Source organism: Myotis lucifugus, unplaced genomic scaffold (genome assembly GCF_000147115.1).
Source record: "Myotis lucifugus unplaced genomic scaffold, Myoluc2.0 scaffold_898, whole genome shotgun sequence".
In the NCBI taxonomy this organism is placed as follows: Eukaryota; Metazoa; Chordata; class Mammalia; order Chiroptera; family Vespertilionidae; genus Myotis; species Myotis lucifugus.
Window position 1 is genome coordinate 148,732 of NW_005871946.1, and position 17,895 is coordinate 166,626.

Sequence of the window (17,895 nt, forward strand, 5' to 3'; positions counted from 1 at the left end):
CCAACCATACAATTATTCTCGTTGCTACTGCATAACTGTCATGTTGCTACTGTTATGAATCGTCACGTAAATATCTGATATGCAGGATGGTCTTAGGCGACCCCTGTGAAAGGGTCGTTCGACCGCCAAAGGGGTCTTGACCCACAGGTTGAGAACCGCTGCCTTGCACACTAAAGTGGACCCCAGCATAGCGCTGCTTCACGCTGGGAAGGCTTGCAAACGCTTTGTATGTTGTTGTTGAGGTGAATCCTCACCCGAGGATATTTTCCCATGGATTTTTAGGGAGAGTGGAAGGGAAGGGGGGAGACAGAGAGAGGCATCGATGTGAGAGAGACACATCGATTGGTTGCCTCCGACCAGGGCCAGGGCCTGAGGAGCCTGCAACCAAGGTACGTGCCCCTGACCGGGACCGAACCCGGGACCCTTTTGTCTGCAGGCCGACGCTCTACCCACTGAGCCACACCAGCCGCGGCCAAAATGCTTTGTATTTGCCGCGACCCAAACCGCGTTAGCTTGAGCTCCCTTCGCAAACTCCTAACAGGGGCCCCCCCACACAGCGCGGCGGAGCTGTCCCGCACACGTCATTTGTAAGAGGGCACGGCCAGGCTGCCCCCCGAGAATTCCCCTCCCCGCTCTCGGGCGCGCCCGGCGGGAGGGCCGTGTACCTGCAGACTGAGAACCATCCGCCCTTGAGCAGTCTTCCCGTGTCTCTTCCCGCTTCCCGAGACTCCTGGCCATGGCTAAGCAAAGGCCTTAAAGTGATTAGCAGAGCAATGCCCAGAGCTCGGTTCCCCAGAGGAGGGTCTGAGAGGCTGTGTTATGGGCCATCTCCCCTCCGCCCCCACCTGGGGACCCCGGTTTTCTCATAGAGCCCAGGGTCTGCCTGGAGGCCAGGGGCCATCGCGTCCATCTCCCCGCACTTTCCGCGCACGCGCTGAGCCCCCGTCTGTGCCAGGCACAGCAGCCCTTCGTGCAGGTCCCTGCCCTCCGCTTCCCTGCCTTCGAGGGGAGGGGCTCCCAGGATCCTAAGACCGGCAAGTGATGGGCTGTGGGCTGGGACGAGTCAGCGGCCAGACCCACGCGGCCCCACACGAGCCCCACGCCCGCCCCACATGAGAAGGGCCTCCGTCTGGGAGCTCACACGTCGCTCTGGTTTTCAGGTAACTGGGAGGACCTGTGGCTGCACGTGGACGCGGCCTACGCGGGCAGCGCCTTCATCTGCCCCGAGTTCCGGCACCTCCTGGACGGCGTGGAGGTAGGTGTGCTCCCTACAGAGGCCACTTTAAAAAATGTCCTTTTATTGATGTCAGAGAGGACGGGCGAGGGAGAGAGAGAGAAACATCCATGATGACAGAGAATCATGGATCGGCTGCCTCCTGCACGCCCCTCATGGGGATCTGCCCACAACCCGGGCCTGTGCCCTGGACCGGGAATCGAACCCTGACCTCCTGGTTCCTAGGTCAACACTCAACCACTGAGCCACGCTGGCCAGGCTGATGGGCTACTTTATTTATTTTTTACTTTATTTTATGTTTTTTGTTAATCTTCCCCTGAGGACATTTTTTCGTTGACTTTTAGAGGGAGTGGAAGAGAGGAGAGAGAGAGACAGAGAAACATCTATAGGGTGTCCCAAAATTCACGCAAGAAGTAATTTTGATAGAAAACACAGGTTTATAATTAAAAATTGTAAATGTTTTATTGATTCATAAAGTATGCAGTATAGGGTTATGTATGGAATAGCACATCGGGTCAGTGGCCTCCAGGGCTTTGCTGGCACATATGCAAAGCCGCGGTCTTCATTGGTCTTCATTGTCCCTGCTCCTGGGCCATAATTGGTTCTTGGTAATGCTTATCAAATTGAAGGGATTGAAATCAAAGGGCAACAGATATTAGAATCTGATTCAATAAACCAAGTAAAATTAGGCTTTTATTTTTTGTTGTTGTTGTTAATGCTCACGCAAAATTCAAATCTTGCGTGAATTTTGGGACACCCTATATGTGAGAGAGACACATCGATTGGCTGCCTCCTGCACGTGCCCCGACTGGGGCTAGGGATTGAGCTGGCAACCGGCAACCGAGGTGCGTGCCCTCGACCAGAATCGAGCCTGAGGCCTCTCAGCCCGTGGGCAGCTCACGGGCAGGAAGTTCCTCCCTCTAGGACTCAGGAGCCTGGAGCGGGACTGGGGCGGTGTGTCTGGGAGGAGATGGGGCGGAGGAGTCACGGCATCCGTTCTGTGCTCAGAGGCAGGGCTTCGGCGGCCTCGCCGTGCACGAGCGCAGGGGTGAGGGCAGGAGGTGGCCCGCTTGGACCCGGCTCCTCTCCAGCACCCTCTCCCCACCCCCCCGAGGCGGGCTCCGAGGGGTGTTGTCGGGGTCAGAGGAGTTAGTCGCCTGTAACGGGCTGACCACGTCTGGCAGTCAGCGCTGGGCGAGCATTAGACGCCGTAATTGTCGCCAGGCCTCGGGGCCCATCTCGCTCTCATGGCACGTGCCCATCGATTTTCTGATTTCCAGTTGGGCCTGATCATGCCCTCAGGCCAGGACAGCGGGGCCGGAGGCGCAGAATACCAAGTCCCCGGCTTCCCAAGCAGCCGTCCTGTTCGTGCCTCGGGAGGTAGCATGGGCTTACGTGGCCACCCCTGAGTCCCTCCTTCACTCAGGGATGATGCCTTGACCACTGCGTGCGTGCGAGGGCTGAGGCCAGTCCCCGGGCGGACACGGGGACACAGAGGTGCCTGTGAAGACGGGGTGCCGAGGCTCTGACGGCGGGGTGCTGGCGCCCAGCTCGGCAGGTCCCGCTGACGCCGGCTTTGCTGGGTGCTGGGAAGTGAAGCATAAACACCTTACATGGTGGGTGGCACCCACCCCTCCCCAGGCCCGGCTTCCCCCAGCGCCAGGGAGGAAGGGCAGGCGTTGGGGGGTCTGGGTGCCTCCCCCGGGCCTGGTCCTTTCTCACCACCAGGTTTAGGGTTTCAGACCTTTTCCTGCGACTCCCTTCTCTGCCCCATGAACTCGGGGTTTCGCCTTTCACGGGGTGCCTCCCCGTCACACCCCCTATCAGCCCAGACAGGATCTCGGTTCTATCAGCCCAGACAGGATCCCCCATCCCAGGACCCGGTCCTGCCTGGCGACCACGCTCCGCCCGGCGCTCAGATAAGGGCTGCAATATCCTGCCTGGGGCCTGCGGGAGATAAGAGCCGCCGTCAGCGGGACGGAAAGCGGGGGAGCGAGGGGCCGTTAACCAGGCCCGAGCGCAGCTAATAACACGCTGGCAGGCGGCCTCCTCCCACCTCGCGCTGCCTTTGATCAGCAAACGAGACCCCTTGTCATTTCCTGTCTCTTTCTCGCTTGATTTTTTATGGGCGCCCGGGAGGAAATGAAGCTGTGCCCCGAGCGGGCGGTCAGCTGGCCACGGCCCCCCATGCTCTCACCTGCCCCCCCCCTCCCTCCTGCCTCCTCGGGGCTCATCCTGGAACCAAACGGAGGGGCCCCGGGAAGAGTTCCAAGTCCTCCATTAGGAGGCCGACCGGGCCGTGCCTGGCCCCTCGGTGACTGATTAGCCCTGTGGCGGCCCGGCCTCCAGGTGCGCCCCGTCCTGCCGTCGGTCACGGGGCGGGCGGGCGCACGTTTCGAGAAACACAGAGCTGAGCAGGGTGGTGCTGGGAGCCCGCAGGGCGCCCTCGGGCCCTGGTGGCTAAAATCTCTCACTTTCTGCTGGACACTGTGGCGGGGCCCACAGCCGGGAGGGGCCCGCGCCAGCTGTTTGCAGCTGGGCCTGCACCCCGCTGCCCCGGCCCCGCCTCGCCGGCCGGAGCCCAGCCCCCACGATCCGCGTGAGCTCCTTGTGTCATGGGTGGGTGTGCGTGGTCACCGCCCCTTGACCTGAGTGAAAAGCGGCCGCCCATGTAAGTCGCAGCCCAGAGGCCGGGCTCCCGCCGCCCCACGACCCCCCGGCAGGGTCCCCGGTTCAGGGGGAGCCCGCCACTGGGTCCTCTGCGCCGGTCCTGCCCGGTGGCCACGCGAGTAACGCACATGTCCCCTCTTTTGTTTCCTTGGCTTCCTGGCAGTTCGCAGACTCCTTCAACTTCAACCCCCACAAGTGGCTCCTGGTGAACTTCGACTGCTCGGCCATGTGGTGAGTCGCCACCGCGCTGACCAGCCCGGCCCGGGGCCCCGCGGAGCCGGAGCCGCTGCGGGTGTGGGGCCCGGTGGGGCAGCAGCTCCTCCTCGGCCACCTCCTTGCTCACCCTGCAGCCCCCGCTCGCGCCCCCTGGCGGCCACTGTGGCCGGAGCTGGCCGTGTACTCAGAGGCCCAGAGGGAAGAAGCTGCCCAGCAAATCTGTGGTGGGATTTGCCGCCTTCACAGGAGGCGGACGCAGGACCGGCTTCCGGTCCAGCAGCCTCGGTGCTGCTCCCGGTGTGGCCCGGATCTGAGTCCAGATGCCGAGGAGCTGGGAGCTCTGATCCCCAGGCCATGCCTAGGCCCTCGTCACGGCTGCGCTGGCCAGGGCTGTGTCTGCGCGGCTGGGAGCTCAGGAGCGGCCGGGCGCTGCTCCGTCCCACGCGTGAGGCTGGAGGAACGCCATGGGCGGGGCGTGGCCACCAGGCTCGGGCTCCTTGGAGTTGGAGAGGGACAGTCTCGCCGGGACTCCAGGGGGGCTTCTCCAGGGCCTGGGCACCTGATCTCACTGCATCTTAGTGTTTTGTGTTACTCCTCACGCAGGGGTATTTCCCACTGATTTTTAGAGAGAGTGGAAGGGAGGGGGTGAGGCAGAGAGAGGGAGACATGGATGTGAGAGAGACACGCCGATTGGTGGCCTCCCGCACACGCCCCGACCAGGGCCGGGATCGAGCCTGCCACCGAGGACGCGCCCTTGGCCGGAACCAAACCTGAGACGGTCGTCCACGGGCTGACACTCTATCCACTGAGAAACACTGGTCGGGGCCAGATGGCCTTTTTTTTATTTTTTGACGTAATCGCCTCTTTAAAAGCTCCATCTCCAAGTGCATCACAGTGAGGGGTTCCCACGGCAGCTCATTTTAAACCCTGTCCCGTAAGCGATGCCTTTGCACCCTGTTTATTTGAATCTCGGCAAACTTGGGAGTCTCTGCTCTCGCTGCGCCCAAACAGCCCTCCCTGGGTCTCCTCCTGCGGAGAAGTCCCTCTCTGCACATCTGCGGGGACGAGGTCAAGGTCACCCTGCTGACCTGGGTCCCCCGGGACCTGGGCTCAGCGCCCCACAGCCCCGCTCCCCAGGGGTCCCAGGGGGTGAGCAGCCCCGCCCAGACCCAGGGCACGCGAGGAGGAGGGACCGTTCCCTGGAAGGGGATTGAGGTGGAGCACAGGGAGAGGGAACCGAGTGACCCCGTCCAGGGCTCAAGGGCCCCCGCCGTGAGCCACACGGTCTACGCCGTGCCAGGTTCAGCGCCAGCCCCGGGTTCTGTGAGGAAGGAAACAGGCCTGAGTTCCCGGCCGTCTGGGCAGAGGGGCCGCCTGCCTGCGGGATGGGCCAGGGGCCCGCATCCGTCCTCCCCGGCGCCCGCGCCTCTCACTCGCAGCGAGACCCAGCCCGGCGCTGCCACAGGAGTCTTCCGTCTGACGCGACCCCCGCTGCCAGGTGGCTCTCCTGCCTCTGTCGTCCCTGCAGCCGGCCCCAGCGTCATGGGTGGCTTTGCTGTCCCTGCCTTAGGGACGGGCCATCGGGGTGCGGATGCTGCTCCGACGGGCGCACCATCCCTGCCGGGGCCACCGACAGCGTGAGCCGCCGTGGAGGGGAAGCTGGTGACTGGTTCTGAGGAAGGAGAGGCAGAGAGAGAAGTATGTGCAGGTCCTTCCGCTTCAAACCCACCCTCTTGCAAGTCACATCCACCCTCTTGCAAAAGCGTGAATTTGAAGTGGAAAACCTGTATCTCAGGGACACCCCACCCCGTGGACCCGGAGCAGAGGCCCAAGCGCACACACGTTACAAACGAACACATGGGCACTGTTACAATGCACCCAGGAGGACGAGGCAGCCCCGCCACGGACTGAAGGGCCCCGGGTTCGATTCCGGTCAAGGGCACGGACCTTGGTTTCAGGTTCCCTGGCCCTGGTCAGGGTGTGTGCAGGAGGCAACCAATCGATGTGTCTCTCCCTCTCCCTTCCACTCTCTCTAAAAATCAATAGAAAAATACCCTTGGGTAAGGAAAAAAAAAAAGGAAAAAGAACGAGGCAGAATCAGGCCCCGGTTCTAGTTCTGCTTTTGTTGAACCCGACACAGATTCCACTCTCTCTCTCTGAGCCCTGGGCCGTCCTGGTCTGGGGCCAGTGTGGGCAGCCTCGCAGCCTTAGACAGCAGCGGGACGCAGGCAGCATCTCCCTCCCAGTGGCCGGGGCGGTGGGCCCGCCGAGTGCGCGGTCCGGTGGGTCCGGTGGGTCGGCAGCGTGTCTGCTGAGGGCGTGGACAGCCGTGCCTCGAGGCGTGGTGGCGGCGAGCGGGCAGAGAATGGAGCCCGAGGCGCGCTCAGGGGCTCTCCTGCGCCGTCCTGAACGTCCCCACGATCAGCACACACACCGGCCACCCCGAGAGGCCGCAGCGGTGACGGGCGGTGTCCCCAGCCATAGAATAGAGACCCAGGGAGGCTCGGGGGCCCCGAGGGAGGGCGGGTGCCCCCACACGCCTGCGTCGAAAACAAGCAAACACGTTTACGCGGGGAGTTTTTCTAGATGTGCTGAGAGGCTCGGCTACTACAGCAGACAAGCTAAAAAGGGGTTTCTGTTTTTTATCGCTCTCAGGGCTTTTTCCATCCCGTAAGCAGCAAGTGTCTCTCCACAGCTCATGACATTTTACCGACGTTGGCGGCACTTTCTAAACACAGAAACGGACGAGGTGACGGACGTTTCCAACACCCGCCGTCTTTTTAAAAAAATATATATTTTATTGATTTTCTACAGAGACGAAGGGAGAGGAATAGAGAGTTAGAAACATCGATGAGAGAGAAGCATCGATCAGCTGCCTCCTGCACACCCCCACTGGGGATGTGCCTGCAACCAAGGTACAAGCCCTTGACCGGAATCGAACCCAGGACCCTTCAGTCCACAGGCCGATGCTCTATCCACTGAGCCAAACCGGTCAGGGCAACAACACCCGCCGTCTTTACAGCCACAGCAGACACGTCTCCCAGCGGTTTCCTTACTCTGCTCAGCTGTTCAGTGTCCGCTCGGCGTTTTGGATCCTTTCTACGCAATGTCTCTAACGCCAGGCGTCCTCCAGAGAAAGCCCCACCCCACGCGCACCCAGGCACGTGGATCTGCCTCTCAAAGGGGCTGGATTGTTTTTCCAAAGAAAATTAACTTTTTTTTTTTAATCCTCACCTGAGGATATTTTTCCATTGATTTTAGGGAGAGTGGAAGAGAGAGGGAAAGACAGAGAGAAATATTGATGTGAGGGAAACATATCAATAGATTGCCCCCCTGCACGCACCCCGACCAGGGCCTGGGCCGGGGAGGAGCCTGCAACCGAGGTACATGCCCTTGGCTGGAATCGAACCCGGGACCCATTGGTCCGTAGGCCGATGCTCTATCCACGGAGCCACACCGGCCAGGGCTGAAATGAACTGTTATCAGGGAACGTGTCACCGCGCTTGCCCGCTGCTGCGTGGAGTCCTTTTGTAGATTTAGTGACTGTGGGAGACCCCAGCCCTGTGGTTCTGGTGAGGCTTGATGCTAGAGCAGTGGTTCTCAACCTGTGGGTCTCGACCCCTTTGGGGGTCGAATGACCCTTTCACAGGGGTCGCCTAAGACCATCGGAAAACACATATATAATTACATATTGTTTTTGTGATTAATCACTATGCTTTAATTATGTTCAATTTGTAACAATGAAATTGGGGGTCACCACAACATGAGGGACTGTATTAAAGGGTCGCGGCATGAGGAAGGTTGAGAACCACTGATCTAGAGCTTGTGGTTGACCTGTCGCACAGTTTCCCCGTGACCTTGTGGGTTCTTTGGGCTCTGGTCTTGGGGCCCGTCAGTAGCCTGAGTCTCCTCAGCTGTTACTGGCCCCGAGAGGTAACCCGAGCCCTCGTCAGGGGGCCTATGCCAAGCTGCAGACTTTTAAAGACAACATAAGGCCCGGCTGGTGTGGCTCAGTGGCTGAGCATCGACCTGTGACCCAGGAGGTCACAGCTCGGTTCCCGGTCAGGGCACAGGCCCGGGTTGCCGGCTCGATCCCCAGTGTGGGGCGTGCAGGAGGCAGCCCATCCATGATTCTCTCTCATCATGATGTTTCCATCTCTCTCTCCCTCTCCCTTCCTCTCTGAAATAAAAAAATATATAATAAAAAAGAGGAGGTAAGAGGCCTTGCTTGTAGCAGAGCACAGGGTCCTCTCCCCAGTCCGTCCACGCTGAGTGTAGGCAGGAGCTGGCGGGCGGCGTGACCTTGAGATGCCCTTGGTGCCGCCTCCACCCAGGTGTGGGCTGACGCTCTCCCCGCCCCTGGGAGCTAGGGGGCCCCACGCTGTCCTGTCCCCGCAGCGGAGCCGTGTCTAACAGTAACAGCAGGACGGCGGACGAGCGGGATGTGCTCACTGGGTGGGTGGGCCCCGCTGTGGCAGGGAACAGGAGTGAATGGGGCCCCCCAAATGATGCCATTGAGGCTTAAACATCTTGAGTTTGTATGTTGTTTAGAAACATGCTCATCAACACCATAGATGACGTAGGGATTTGTGCAGAGAATTCAGAACTCCGGGCGTGATCAAGCCAGGCAGTCACATGGCGCCCCCTGGGGGCGGTGAGGGGAAGGACATGCGGTTTTGCTCGGGTTTTACTCTTAAGTAGGCAGGTGGATGTATTACCCTTCATATCTGTTTTAAAACCACAGCTTTAACGCTGCATAATATTTCCATTATTTATTCATTATTTATGTTTAATCCTCACCCGAGGATATTTTCCCATTTATTTTTAGGGAGAGTGGGAAAGACAGAGAGAAACGTCGATTGCTTGCCTCCCGCACGTGCCCTGACTGGGGCCCGGGCCGGGGCGGAGCCTGCAATCCTGCTAGGTGCCCTTGGCCGGGATCAAACCCGGGACCCTTCGGTTCTGTCCGACGCTGTGTCCACTGAGCCAACCCGGCCAGGGCTGCATGATATTTTAAATGAAGAAAAACCATAACATTTGTAAAGGAAGGTCATGCTGGCGTGCGGGGAGGGCGTGCGGCCCCCACGGCGAGGTCGGAGCTCTCCTGGGAGCGCTGACTACGCCCACCCCTCGCTCTCCTGCCCCAGCGTCCAGGCCGGGCCCAGCGCCTCCCCAGGCCAGGGGCCCACGGGAGCCCTTCCAGGGTCCTCACGCAGGGGCCACAGGTGTGACCGGTCCCTTCACGGGTCGGAGAGAGGGCACGGCGCCAGCTCCCGGCACTTCCTTCACCCCTGAGGCAGCACCAGCTCCGCCAGCTTCCTAACAAACCAGCCGCTCCCTCATGCTCCTGGTGCCCGTATCCATCCCAGGCTCGCTGGCTTCCCTCTCAGGGGCTCTAACCTTCTATTGCTTCCGAGCCTAGCCTACTGTCAGACCAATGCCTGCCTCTCTCTCTCTCTCTCTCTCTCTCTCTTTCTCGTAATCCTCACCCGAGGACATTTTTCCATTGATTCTTAGAGACGGTGGAAGGGAGAGGGAGAGACACAGAGAGAGAAGCATCGATGTGAGAGAGACAGCGATTGGTTGCCTCCCGGATGTGCCCCGACCAGGGCCAGAAATCGAGCCTACAACCCAGGTACATGCCCTTGACCAGAATCGAACCGGGATCCTTCAGTTTGTGGGCTGACGCTCTATCCACTGAGCCAAACCAGCGAGGTTTCTAGTTTGCTCTCAGATAATCTATTTGCTGCAAAATTGCTTCGAGGTGGTGTCCATGCTGCCAAAGAACCCGGGGCAGGGGGTGGGGGGGCGTTATCACAGATCCCCATCCCTGCGGGAGGTGTGGCCTGGCTTTCACCGTCACCATCACCCCGATGCGTGTTCTGGGGGACACACAGGTGCCGGAGGGCTGAGGTCTGGGGACAGGATGCCACAGCCCGATGTCACCTGCTCCCCGCCAGCCCTCTGCTCACCCCGCACACGCCAGGACACCCTGGGGCCGGCGCTGGGCCTGGAGGGACACAGGGAATTAAAGCCACGACCCGCGGGCCCATGAGCAGCTCCCCAGCATCGCCGTGTAGGGCCTGGAGTCTCCCCACGGAGGTGCAGTTGACTAACTCATTGGCCGCTGGGGATGGACTCAACCTCCAGCCCTCTCCCCGCCCGGAGCGTGGGGAACGGGGCGCACAGTTCCACCCTCTCCCCAGGAGCCGGTGTTCCCGCGGCCGCCCCTCCTGAGCGAGGAGACACCCTCCTCACGGCACAGACTCCGGGGGATTTAGGCACCGTGTGCTGGGGACCGGGGACAAAGACCAAATATTTATTCTTTTTCAAATTATATATGTATGTTTTATTGACTTCAGAGAAGAAAGGAGAGAGAGAGAAACATCAGTGATGAGAGAGAATCATGGATCGGCTGCCTCCCGCATGCCCCCCACTGGGGATCGAGTCCACAACCAGGGCATGTGCCCCGACCAGGAATTGAACCATGACCTCCTGGTTCAACCACTGAGCCACGCTGGCCAAATATTTATTCATTATATCTCCTGCCCTGGGTGCTCAGAGCCAGGGGAGTGGGAGCACAAAGGCAGGGCCTGTGCGGAGGGCGGGGAAGGGGCCCCGGAGCAGGTGAGGTGCTGGGCCAGGTGCAGGCCACAGGGGCCGGGGAGAGTCCCCTGAGAGGCCCTCTGAGCGGTCGCTCTCCCTGAACCAGGGTGAGGAAGCGCGCGGACCTGACCGGAGCCTTCAAGCTGGACCCCGTGTACCTGCGGCACGGCCACCAGGACTCGGGTGAGCGCCCCGCAGTCCGCGTCTGCTCCCAGGGCTGCGGCAGGGCTGTTCGCGGGGCACAGCTCAGCGTTTCCCGCAGGGCCCTGGGCACCTGGGTCCGGAGGGGGCGGACTGACCATGACGGAGAAGTTAGGCCTGTGACCCCGTGTGTCTGACGGTTTCTCTTCTCTTCCTCTCTCTCTCCCAGGGCTCATCACTGACTACAGGGTAAGTGGTCGCTGCGTCCCTGGCAGCAGGGCCCTGTGGTGCAGACGGGAGGCGGGGCTGGGCCTGTCGCAGCCCCAAGCCCTGCTGGTCCCTTGGCCTCGCACGATGGGGGTCCCACTAGAGACACGCCCTCCCGCATCCTGACAGCAAACGAGGCCAGCAGCTCCGCTGAGCTCTGACCGTGGGAGGGAGTCAGCTCCGCGGGAACTTCTCCGCGGGGACGGGGACTCTGCACTCCGGTCCTCCAGGGACGGGCGTGTCCTTAGACGGAGCGGCCCTCGTCCAGTGGACCTGGTCTCGGCGGGGCGGGCATCGCCGCAGTCCCCTGGCAGCGGAGTCAGGCTGGGAGGTGGAGAACTGCTGCCCTAATCGGAAGGCAGAGCTGGGACCTGGGCTGGGGCCCGCCCTCTAGCCTGGCCCCCACGCTGTCGGGAGGGGGAGCTGAGTGTATGCCGAGTGGATCGGACAGCCTGGGGACAGGCTCACGTGCTGTCCACCGTGGAGGCCGAGTGCCCGGAGTCGCTCATGGGACGCCCATGGAGCGAGCACTGACGGGCAGAGGCCTGTGGGCGCCTCGGGCGGCACGGGTTTTCCTCCTGGTGGTTTAAGCACAGGAATCACACGGCTCCTCCCACGGAAGGTCACGAGTGATGGCTGCTCTGAGCCGGGCGAGGGGCTGGGCTGGGAATGAAACAGACAAGACCGAGTCCCTGTCCCCTCAGGACTCGGGGTCTTTGGGGAGGTGGGGAGCAGGGGGACGAGGCTGGGTGCAGAGGGAGTTTCAGTTCTAAGTGGCATCTGCCCCTCCGGGCTGCCCCCCGGCTCTCCACGGCGCCGCCGCCCAGCTCCGGCCCGGTGTGCGCTCAACAGGGGGCCCTGAGCTCACAGCACCGTGAGCATGGTGGCTCCCACAGCACCGACTGCTCCGGCCCCCGGCCTTTTGCCGAGACCCGCTCCCTCCTCTCTGGGGGCCGTGGGGGGGGCAGCCCCTGGCCCGCCACTGAGGCTGTCTGTCCCCCGCAGCACTGGCAGCTGCCGCTGGGACGCAGGTTCCGCTCCCTGAAGATGTGGTTCGTGTTCCGGCTGTACGGGGTCACGGGCCTGCAGGCCCACATCCGCAAGGTGACTTTCCCACTGTCTCTGGGAGGTGGGACTTTCTTTCTGTATTTTAAATATATTTTATTGATTTCAGAGAGGAAGGGGGAAGAAGGGGGAGGGAGAGAGAGGGAGGGAGAAACATCAATGATGAGAGAATCAGGGGCGGCTGCCTCCTGCACGCCCGCAGCCAAAGCATGTCCCTGACCGGGAGTCAAGCCCTGACCTCCTGGTTCACAGGGTGATGCTCAACCCTTGAGCCCCGCCATTGCTTTTGTTTTCTTTTAACAATTGAGGAAACTGAGGCCATCGTGTGGCTGGGACTTAGCCAAGCCGGCCCCCCCGCCCCCACTTATCTGCTGCAAAAGGCCGGCCGCTTGCACGGGGTCCCTCCTGTCCCCGCATCCTTCGTCGGCCACGGCCCTGCCTGGGGGGACAGAGGTCGTGGGCGTCCACGGCAGGGGGCCCGCCTGCAGCTTCTGGTTCAGGTGGTCGTGCTGTGGCCTCCGTCCGTCCCAAGTCCTGGTGCCGACCGGGCTCAGCCCTGTGGGCTGGACAGGATGTCCCAGGCCGTCCTCCGAGACAGGGCGCTGGCTGGGCGACCTGCTTAGAGCCGCCAAATGTCCCAGCCGCCCACCGCCCGCCTCGCAGGGAGCGTGTGGGGGCTGAGGGGTGAGAGTGCCGGCTCAGACATGATGAAGACGCAGCGTCTGGGGAAGGAGAGTGGCCGTGGTGGCTCATGTCCCCCCGATTCCGGCTGTCAGCCCGGGGCCTCTGGGGCGGGTCCTGCTGCCTCGTGTTAGACACTGCGAGCCTCCCTCTGAGGGTCCCCGTCCTGTGGACGGACGAGGAGGGGGCTCAGGGGCTTGGCCAGCCTGTCCCCAGGCCGGTGTGTGGCCAGAGCCTCAGGCCCCTGCAGGCCCCAGTCTTTGGCGCCCTCTGGTGGCCCCATATGTCTCATGTGACTGGGAACTGCGCCTTTTATGGGGGTTCAGCCCCACCCACACCTCGAGCAGAGATGCTGCTCAGATGCCCCCTGCGCCCTCCCAGCACCTGCCCCAGGCTGGGTGCCTGGGTTTAGACTAGAAAGACACGCACCGAGACCACGTTCCCAGCTCAGGTACCGTCCGAGTCGGCTATTGAGCTCCATACCCACCTGGAAGTCAGGCGGCGACATTATCCACGCGAGGGGGTCCGTGTGCGGGCGAGGGGCTGACGTGATCTTGCTCGGGGGCGGCGAGCACCTTTGCATCACGAACAGCCGCGGCTCTGCAGGCCCGAAGCTCCGGCCGTAGGCCCCGCGGCGGAGCCCAGCCTCAGGCTCCCCATCTGCAGAATGGGCCGAGGGCGGCGGCGCCCGTGCGAGGCTGTGGTGCGGCCCGCCCAGCCTGCTGTGGGCACCCGGTCAGCCACCCCTCCTTTCTAGAAGGTTCAGTACCTCTGTGCAGTGTTTCCTCTGAAAACACAGACAGTGTTCTGGTGGGACAGACACAGGAGAACGGGGTGGGTGGGTGGGTTTAACTGGAGACGCCACCTTTTCCCGTGGTCACACGAGCGTGTCCTCCGTCTGTGCGGGAACAGCGGGGGCGGGGGCGGTGACAGAAACACTGAAGAAAATGGCTATAAGTGCAGCAGGGGCTTCCCGCCGTGCAGCCCGAGAGGTGTTCGGGGCTGAGCTCAGACAGGCCCTCTCTGCCCCCAGCACGTGCGGCTGGCCCGCGAGTTCGAGGCTGCGGTGCAGCGGGACCCTCGCTTTGAAATCTGCGCGGAAGTCACCCTGGGGCTGGTCTGCTTCCGGCTGAAGGTACGTGCACGTCCGTTCAGTCTTTCTTCTCTTTTTTTATTTTATTTTTTTAAATATATTTTTATTGATTTTTTTTTTTAGAGAGAGGAAGGGAGAGGGATAGAGAGTTAGAAACATCGATGAGAGAGAAACATCGATCAGCTGCCTCCTGCACACCTCCTACTGGGGATGTGCCCACAACCCAGGTACATGCCCCTGACCGGAATCGAACCTGGGACCCTTCAGTCCACAGGCCGACGCTCTATCCACTGAGCCAAACCGGTTAGGGCTGTTCTCTTTTTTTTTTTTTAAAAAAAAAGATATTTTTATTGACTTCAGAGAGCGCAAGGGAGAGAGAGAGAGAGAGAGAGAGAGAGAGAGAGGGAGAGAGAGAAACGCCAATGATGAGAGAGAATGATGGGCTGCCTCCTGCCCTGGGGATGGAGCCCACAGCCCGGCATGTGCCCTGACCGGGAATCCAACCACGATCTGGTTCCTGGGTCGAGTTCAGCCCCTGAGCCAGCCGGTCGGGCACTTTCATAAAAACAAACCCTGGGCCTGGGAAGGGCCGCTCTCGACAGCGTGTCCTCAGGCCCCGGAACTGTTACCAGGCTGACTGTCTTGTCAATGAAGGCGAGTGGTCGGTGGCTCCCTTCACTGAGGCGCCCCCCACCCCCCCTCCTTGGTCCCCCAGGGCTCCAACAAGCTGAACGAAGACCTTCTGGACAGAATCAACGGTGCCAAGGAGATCCACCTGGTCCCCTGCCACCTGAGGGACAAGTTCGTGCTGCGCTTCGCCATCTGCTCCCGCGTCGTGGAGTCCGCGCACGTGCAGCGGGCCTGGGCCCACATCCAGGCGCTGGCCACGGCCCTGCTGGGGGCCGGGCAGGAGTAGCGGTGAGCGCGCCGGGGAAGGGGGGGCAGCACCCCTCCTGTCCTGTCTGGAGAGCCGGGAGGCACCATGTGCTCCGATGGTTATTTAGAGGCTCAGACTAACTTTATATCCAGGCGTGAAAACTGTCCCCGGCGTCTGGCTATAACCCCCGCAGACTTCTCCCCGTTCATTGGGCGACTTAGTATCATGACATAGGGTGTCCCCCCCAAATGTATACACACTTTAACAGCTCATGTAGTATCATACTATACTATATTATATATAGTATCATAACAGTGTATATCATATATACTACATAGAGTATAAAACGTAGGGTGTCCCCCCAAAATGTATACACACTTAACAGCTCATGTAGTATCATACTATACTATATTATATACAGTATCATAACAGTGTATATCATATATACTACAGAGAGTACATACGTAGGGTGTCCCCCCCAAATGTATACACACTTTAACAGCTCATGTAGTATCATACTATACTATATTATATATAGTATCATAACAGTGTATATCATATATACTACGGAGAGTATCATACGTAGGGTGTCCCCCCAAAATGTATACACACTTAACAGACATATTCTACTGTTCTATAGTTTACTATACAATACCATGTAGTATCATACTATGCTATGCTATATTATATATCCTATCATAACACTGTATATCATATATACTAGAGTATCATACATAGGGTGTCCCCCCAAAAAATGTATATACACTTGAACAATTGATAGCACAATTTTGAAAATGAAATGCATTTTAATGAACACTGCCTTTACAATCACCCAAAGTGCGTATAAGAATAGGTGGTATTGGATGCTGCGTGTATTAGTCACAGGGCCAATGGACTAGCAGTGGTTCTCAACCTTCCTAATGCCGAGACCCTTTATACAGCTCCTCATGTTGTGGTGACCCCCAACCATAAAATTATTTTTGTTGCTACTTCATAACTGTAATTTTGCTACTGTTATGAATCATAATGTAAATAGCTGATATGTAGGATGTATTTTCAGGGGTCGCGACCCACAGGTTGAGAACCACTGGCCTAGAGGGAGGGAGATCTTAACACCTGGGCTGCACCTGAGCATCGCTGAGGCCGCCATGTCAAGCCCAGGCCATGGTTCCGAGAGGGAGGGAGGGTCAAGGTGCTGTTTCCCGGGAAGGGGGGGGGGGCAGAGTCTTCTGACCTCGATACAATGTGCCACAGAGGAGCCAGGCCGGCAGTCAGACCTCCTCCCTCCCTGGTCACACTTCCTCACACACATCCTTCTCTGTGTTCAGAGGGACGCGTACAACATTCTTTGATTCTTCCGTGTTTTTTTAATGTAGCCATATGTTCATGCTATTTTCCCCTGTAGAGATCCAAGCTGAACAGACGTGTATCTGAAAACTGGAGGGAGAGGAAGATAAACATCATCCGGCTCCGTGGAAGCGAGCCCGCCGGCTCCGCACTTCTCTCTCCAACGCTACCAGACGCCTGCGCTTACGTCTCCCGAGTCTCTTGTCGGCGAAGAGATATTATTTGCTGCGTGAAAAGTCAGTCCCCAGGGACGTAGCTTTCATTCATTGTTTGGCTGTGGTTTTGTTAATTAAACAATCATAGTGCTTCGTGCTCTTGGAGTTGGCCGTGGCGGGGAGGGCGCGGGAGCTCTCTCCCAGGGCAGGCTGGGTGATGGGGCTGGAGGTCACGCCTGTGGCCTTCCCCTTGCTCCATCCTGCGGCCAGTGCTCAATAAACCATCTGAAGTGCATGGCTATTGCGTCTGGTGAGCTTCCTGTTCTACGCCGTGCCCAGCTGATGGTTATAATATGGACGTACCCTTTCCCAGCGGCCAGAGGTATGGCATCCTTGGATAAACAGCATTCATTCATTCAACCATGTGTATTGAGTGTGTCATACATGTCAGGCACGGTGTTCGAAGCTGTAACAACATATAAGGTTTACTTGGAGGGAACTCCAGCTTTTAAATAAATAAATAGCAAGATTACGGAGCACAAAAAGTGGGACCACCGCGAGCAGGGCGGTTTTTTACGGTCATTTGGATGTCCCATGTGTAGTTGCTACTCAACAGTCATGTTCTCCACCCCCACCTCCCGGTAGTCACTTTCCCAGGAAGGGTTCCCCCTGGGACCCGCTGGGCCCAGACAGGGAGAGGAAGGCTCTAGGCTTCCCAGGAAGTGGCTTCCTCCTTTTTCCAAGAGAGAATTCCGGGGAAAGGATCCTGTCCCAGTGTGTCCCCTCCCTTCTGCTCTAAGTAGGCGGGTTCCTTGTGTGTGGGGGCCTTCCTGGGGCAAGAGGCCCAGGCCTGGGGGAATCCACGGGGAGAAGAAGGTGGAATGGAAGATGGAAAGACGGCCCTTCCTGACAGCCCTAGGCGGGTCATCGGACCGAACCGCCCACCTCCAGACCAGACCTCCTGTGACGGGCCACAGGGGCATGCACCACCCAACAGGCGGCTGTTAGTGGCTATTCTGTTACTTGGTCTGAAAACGCGATTCACTAAACTCACCTAAGTGGCTCTGCTCTCTGAAGCCAAAGTCCAAGGTGGTAAAGAAGCGCTTCTCAGACTTGCATGGGCGGGACACTAAGGAGCCAGGCTGGGCGGGATGTGCTGGCAGAGGGGGCGGGGCGGCTCCGAGCCAAAGGGCTGACAGCAGGTATTCCAGCTCCCCAGGCTCCTGGAATCGCACATGGACTTGACTCGCCACTCCGCTTAGTCTCAGCCTATAACACTGATAACAGGTACCTGCCCGCTACGTGCCTGGCCTCCGGAACCACTGGGCCCATCTTCGAGGACTCCTGGCGGGCAGGTGAGTCCCGGTGAGCGCATCCTAGGGAGCCCCCCTGAGTGCAGCCCGCCTCGCCGCCTGCGCGCCTTGATTGCGAGAGACTCCAAGGGGGAAGCGCCTTCGCAGGGAAACGCAGGGAGACACCTTCCAAGTTCAGAAAGCCCGCGGGTTGCACAGTTAGCGTTTCCATCGTCTACAGAACAGCCTCC

The 17,895-nt window shown here is 59.6% G+C and overlaps 1 protein-coding gene across 1 annotated transcript in view; it reads left to right on the forward strand.

Moving 5' to 3' along the window:
- The window catches only part of DDC (dopa decarboxylase), a 41,564-nt gene extending 24,913 nt beyond the window's left edge, over positions 1-16,651 (forward strand). Inside the window, exons 3-11 of the mRNA XM_023747520.1 lie at positions 956-1,034; positions 1,161-1,255; positions 4,068-4,135; positions 10,833-10,909; positions 11,097-11,116; positions 12,140-12,238; positions 13,914-14,015; positions 14,689-14,891; positions 16,256-16,651. Coding sequence (XP_023603288.1) covers positions 956-1,034; positions 1,161-1,255; positions 4,068-4,135; positions 10,833-10,909; positions 11,097-11,116; positions 12,140-12,238; positions 13,914-14,015; positions 14,689-14,889 — 741 coding nt within the window. The 3' untranslated portion in view covers positions 14,890-14,891; positions 16,256-16,651. The remainder of the gene's footprint in view (positions 1-955; positions 1,035-1,160; positions 1,256-4,067; positions 4,136-10,832; positions 10,910-11,096; positions 11,117-12,139; positions 12,239-13,913; positions 14,016-14,688; positions 14,892-16,255) is intronic.
- The last annotated feature ends 1,244 nt before the right edge of the window (positions 16,652-17,895 follow it).